This window comes from Camellia sinensis, chromosome 6, assembly GCF_055761805.1.
Source record: "Camellia sinensis isolate YWXY chromosome 6, ASM5576180v1, whole genome shotgun sequence".
Classification (NCBI taxonomy): domain Eukaryota; kingdom Viridiplantae; phylum Streptophyta; class Magnoliopsida; order Ericales; family Theaceae; genus Camellia; species Camellia sinensis.
Window position 1 is genome coordinate 184962702 of NC_138966.1, and position 6267 is coordinate 184968968.

Consider the following 6267-nt stretch of genomic DNA (forward strand, 5'->3'; position numbering starts at 1 on the left):
AAAACCCGCCCACGGCCCGTGGGCGGGCCCGGCCCGGCCTGTTGACAATGTGAATGTTCACATTGACATGTTAACATTCACATTGATAAGAGTATAAAACTAGATAGCAGCCTAGGGCGGGCCCGACCCGGCCCGGCCCGTTGACAATGTGAATATTCACATTGACATGTTAACATTCACATTAATAGGAGTGTAAAATTGGCCCCCGTCCCGTGACGGCCCGAAACTCGCCCGCGGCCCGGGGCGGGCCCGGTCCGGCCCATTGACAATGTAAATATTCACATTGACATGTTAACATTCACATTGATAAGAGTATAAAATTGGGCCGCGGCCCATGGGCGGTCAAAAGCCCGCCCGCGGCCCGAGGCGGGCCCGGCCTGGCCCGTTGTCAATGTGAATATTCACATTGTCAACAAGCAGGGCCGGGCTGTTGACAATGTGAATATTCACATTGACATGTTAACATTCACATTAATAGGAGTGTAAAATTGGCCCCCGTCCCGTGGTGGCGCGAAACCCGCCCGCGGCCCATGGGTGGCCCGGGGCGGGCCCGGTCCGGCCCGTTGACAATGTGAATATTCACATTGACATGTTAACATTCACATTGATAAGAGTATAAAATTGGCCCGCGGCCCATGGACGGCCAAAAGCCAGCCCGCCCGCTGCCCAGAGCCGGCCCGGCCGGGTTCGGCCTGTTGACAATGTGAATATTCACATTGACATGTTAACATTCACATTGATAAGAGTGTAAAATTGGCCCGCAGCCCGTGGGCAGCCCGCAGCCCGTGGGCGGCCCGAAGCCCGACCGCAGCCCGAGGCGGGCTTGGCCCGACTCGTGACAATGTGAATATTCATATTGACATGTTAACATGCACATTGATAGGAGTGTAAAATTAGCCCGCGTCCCGTGGCTGCCCGAAACCCGCCCACGGCCTGTGGGTGGCCCGGGGCGGGCTCGGCCCAGCCTGTTGACAATGTGAATATTCACATTGACATGTTAACATTCACATTGATAAATGTGTACAATTGGCCCGTGACCCGTGTACAGCCCGAAGCCTGACCTCAGGCGGGGGCGGGCCGGGCTCATTGGCAATGTGAATATTCGCATTGACATGTTAACATTCACATTGATAGGAGTGTAAAATTAGCCCGCAGCCCGTGGGCGGCTCGAAGCCTGATCGCAGCCCGAGGCGGGCTTGGCCCGACCTGTGACAATGTGAATATTCACATTGACATGTTAACGTTAACATTGATAGGAGTGTAAAATTTGTCCGCTGCCCAAAGCTCGCCCGCGACCCGGGGTAGGCCCGGACCCAAACCCGAGCCGCCCACGGGCTTCAGGCCGCCCGTGGAACGCGAGTCAATTTTACGCTCTTATTAATGTGAATGTTAACATGTCAATGTGAATATTCACATTGTCAACAGGCCGGGCTGGGCCGGGCTGGGCCTGCCTCGGGCCGCCCACGGGCCGTGGGCCTATTTCGGGCAGCCACGGGGCACGGGCTAATGTTACACTCTTATCAATGTGAATGTTAATATGTCAATGTGAATATTCACGTTGTCAATGGGCCGGGCCCGCCCCAGCCCGGGGCTGGGCTTCGGGCTGCTCACGGGTCACGGGCCAATTTTACACTTTTATCAATGTTAATATTAATATGTCAATGTGAATATTCACATTGTCAACGAACCGGGCCGAGCCCGCCCTGGGCAGCGGGCGGGTTTCAGGCCGCCTACGGGCCACGGGCCAATTTTACACTCCTATCAATGTGAATGTTAATATGTCAATGTGAATATTCACATTGTCAACGGGCCGGACCGGGCTCGCCCCGCACCGCCCACAGGCTTCGTGCCGCCCATGGGACGCGAGTCAATTTTACAATCTTATCAATGTGAATGTTAACATGTCAATGTGAATATTCACATTGTCAACAGGCCGGGCCGCCCACGGGCCGTGGGCTAGTTTCGAGCAGCCACAGGGCGTGGGCTAATTTTATACTCTTATCAATGTGAATGTTAACATGTCAATATGAATATTCACATTATCAACGGGTCGGGCCGGGCCCGCCCAGGGCAGCCCACGAGTCGCGGGCTGGTTTCGGGCCGGCCACAGGCCGCGGGTTAATTTTACGCTCCTATCAATGTGAATGTTAACATATCAATGTGAATATTCACATTGTCAACGGGCTGGGCCGGGCCGAGCCCGCCCCGACCCGGGCCCGGGCTTCGGGCTGCCCACGGGTCATGGGCCAATTTTACACTCTTGTCAATGTTATTGTTAATGTTAATATGTCAATGTGAATATTCACATTGTGAACGGGCCGGTCCGGGCCCGCCCCGGGCGGCGGGCTGGTTTCGGGCCGCCCACGGGCCGCAGGCCAATTTTACACTCCTATCAATGTGAATGTTAACTTGTCAATGTGAATATTCATATTATCAACAGGCCGAGCCGGGCCTATTTTTTTGGCCTATGGGCCGACCCGGCCCGACTCGAATTTTTCCGGGCACCCACGAGGATCGACATGGGCCGGGCCCCTACACATTGACGATATGAACATTTACGTTGACGGTGTGAACATTCACATTAAGGGTATTTTGGTAATTATGTCACCCATAGGACTTATTGAAATATAAGAAAATAATGTGAACTAAATGAAACATAAGTAGATGAAAAGGGTATTTTGGTCTTCTTATCTCAAATTGGACCTAATGGAATAGTCAAAAAGAATATGAGTTAGATGGAATAAAGCTCTTAGAAAATAAATTTATCAAAAAAGCTCCCTATTTTTATTTTATTTTTTCCCATGAGTTGCACGAGGCTTGTAAACAGCCACTCAGAATTATTTTTTTCCATGAGTTGCGTGAAGCCTATAAGCCAACCACAGTCTTAGCTTCAAGTAAAGAAAATAATTCTCATATTTTTATTTTATTTTTTCCCCCATGAGTTGCACGAGGCTTGTAAACAGCCACCCAGAATTATGTTTTTCCATGAGTTGCATGAAGCCTATAAGCCAACCACAGTCTTAGCTTCAAGTAAAGAAAATAATTCAAATTGCCAAGCAACTGTCTAGTTGTTTTTGAACCACAGTCCACACACTATCCATTAGCCAGAGTTCAGACCCACCATCCATGTGGCTATAGAAACACTTATTGAGTGCCATCCATGGCATTGACATGTCATGCCTCATAAACATCTGATTAGTGCTCACATGAAACACCTCACAAATAAATGATTCATGTTTGGAAAAAATAGAGGGGGCATCAATTAATTTTATGTCCTAATATTCATCCTGATAGATAGGATTATAAACCAGAGTCAAATAATAAGTTATTTAAGTTTGATTTAAAAACTTAACGTAATTTAAAATATATTTAAATTTAACTTTTTACGTAATGAGTCCGTCTCGAACAAACTTTAACCAAGTCAAACAAAGAAAATAAACAAATAAAAGTTGGCTTAAAAAATTAACAAGTTTTAAATTTTGTTCAAATTTGTCTTGTTTGCATAATGAATATATTTTTAACGAGTTAAATACAAATTCAATTCAAATAATTTGATTATTCAAGTGAAGCAGATGAAGAGAAAAGCTCCTCCAGTTTTGCCATTGCCCTTAAAATTGTGAGAAACTCTACCCCGCATACCTGGTTAAAAAAGTGTGTATATATATATATCTTAATTATTGATTATAGTCACATTAGATCATAATTAACACTATTTTAAGGCATAATCCAAGACTGTTTTTTCATAATCAAAGCTACCACAATTGAGTCGTAATCAATATCACTTTGAAACATAACCAAACACCACAATAAATTGCAACCAATTTAATTTAACAACTTGCTAACTCAACCACCACTATAGCCCGTGACCAAACACCACCATAGAATTTAATTTAACAACTTGTTAACTCAACCACCACTATAGCCCGTGACCAAACACCACCATTGTTGTTAACCAACACTAACTTGGATATCATGATCCTAAAATTGTAATCCACCTTATGCCAACTACACTACTAGTACCTGTTCATCAACTACTACAAATATAAAAGGCAAAGGCCCCTCCTAGTTTTGTGGGAGATATGGAGAACAAAACTTTGACATGTCAATTTCACCAATAAATTAACAAAACCTCTACAAATGCAACTAAACTTTCTGGACCAGTTCAAGTATAACATTACCAAGTAATACTACCAATAATCTAAACAAGAACAACTCCCATCTTTGAAATGATGGAATCGAGTCCGATCTCTCACTACAATTTCCCTTCCATAAATCCTCGAAACAAGCTTAGTACTAGCATGGCAATCGCCACATACTCGAAGGTTCTTTATAATCCGAATAGGTGCATTGGAATCAGAAGCAATGAGAGCAAAAGCAATCGCTAGCCTTTCACTGTGGTATGAGAGGGCATCTTCCTTCTCTTCCTGTTCTATGTCAAACAACACTTCTTTGATTCTTGGGTTATGACCGTATACTTGTAATTGCCTACAAATCTCTTCAAGTTTTGAATATATTTCTTTAGAACGCGGATGTGTCTTGTCCCCGATGATGAACTCATGAATGGCACCATCAACCTCAACTAGGCTACTTCCCGGTACTTTGTCAAGCCCATGAACTTTCATTAGCTTCCTCACTCTCTTGACATCATCCCATCTATCAATCATTGCATACATATTTGACAAAAGAACATAGTTCCCACTAGTCTCTGGCTCTAACCGAATCAAGTTTCTGAGTGCAACTTCCCCTATCTCTAAATTGCCATGTACCCGTGCTGCCCCAAGCAAAGACCTCCACAACACTGCATTAGGCTTCATGGGCATGGCAAGAACCCTTTCCTCAGCCTCCATGAGCCGCCCAGCTCGCCCCAGAAGATCCACCAGGCACCCATAGTGCTCAAGTTTCGGCTCAATCCCATAAACCTCCTTCATGGACTCAAAAACATTGCAGCCTTCTTCCACCAATCCAACATGCGAGCAAGCACACATTGTAACTACTATTGTCACATCATCTGGAACCAATCTCTCAAATCTCATTTTCTCAAAAAGCTGAAGTGCTTGATATCCATAACCATGAATTGCCAACCCTCTAATCATTGCATTATAGCAAAATGTGTCTCTTTGAGGCAATTGATCAAACAACTGGTTTGCCAAATTGAGACACCCACAATTTGCATACATACCAATCAGAGCAGTACCCACAAAGTGATTTAGCTCAAGATTGTTCTTTAGTACATAAATATGTGCCCAAGTACCTTGACTAAGAGCAGCCAAATCAGCACAAGCACTGATTAGGGCCACAAGGGTAATTTCATTGGGCCTAATTAGAGAATTTTGCATATCACTAAACAAAGACAAAACTTCCATTGACAAACTAATGTCACTAACAGAATTAACACTAGCATTTCGAGCATAAGAAGATAATATAGAGTTCCAAGTAGCCAAATCTGGCTGAGTAATTTGATCAAACAGATATCTAGCAATGCCCACTTTCCCACATTTTGAATAGAAGTTGAGCAATGAGGCTTGAACAAAGTGGTCATATGGGGGTTCAAGAAATTTCAAGACATGGGTATGTAAGGCTCGACCCTGTTCGAGCCAGGGGTACGACCCACAGGCCTTGAAGAGAGATGGGTAGGTGTAATTGTTGGGTCTGAGGGTGGTGTGAGTGAGAATGTGAGTGTAGAGAGAGAAGGCAATGTGGGTGTGGTGTTTTTGTTTGTGGAGGTTCTTGGTGAGGGATGAGATGAGGGTGTTGAAGAGGAAGATTGATGGGTTAAGGGCTTGGTTGAAGATGGTGAGGGTGTAGGATAAGGAGGAGGCTAGAGTGGAGGATAAGAGGAGGATGCGACTGAGTGGGTAGGTATGGAGGATTAGACCAGTTGTGATCATTTGGGCATGGACTTGTGAGAGGGTGTCTAGGGTTTTGCATTGTTGTAAGAGTTGGATAGCTCGGTTGTTGAAGATTGGGTTCGACACTTTCATGGACAATTCAACATCTGCGCAAAATACACGTAGTAGAGAGAGAGAGAGAGAGAGAGAGAGGATTTACCGGTCAAGCAGCCAAACATATATAAAATTAGAAAACACGATAGCCATTTTATAACCATAAATAAAAATGGTGTAATTTTAATTTTTTAAGTTATAATTAAAAAAATATATTATAATTAAATATAATATGAGATATAATTAAAAATTTATGAGTATAATATCATTATTAAAGAAGAAATAGTATAATTAAAAGTACATTATATCATTTTTAAAGAGACGT

General features: G+C 44.3%; 1 protein-coding gene across 1 annotated transcript; it reads right to left on the reverse strand.

The window, feature by feature from the left end:
- Positions 1–3942: 3942 nt before the first annotated feature.
- LOC114315694 (Pentatricopeptide repeat (PPR) superfamily protein) lies at positions 3943–6066 on the reverse strand. The gene has a single exon (XM_028262319.2). It carries the CDS (start codon positions 5979–5981, stop codon positions 4188–4190), a length of 1794 nt encoding a protein of 597 aa, XP_028118120.2. The 5' UTR covers positions 5982–6066; the 3' UTR covers positions 3943–4187.
- Positions 6067–6267: the final 201 nt, after the last annotated feature.

Bases quoted from the DNA above. Each gene is read 5' to 3' on its own strand.
- LOC114315694 (XM_028262319.2), bottom strand. From the start codon at position 5,981: ATGAAAGTGTCGAACCCAATCTTCAACAACCGAGCTATCCAACTCTTA.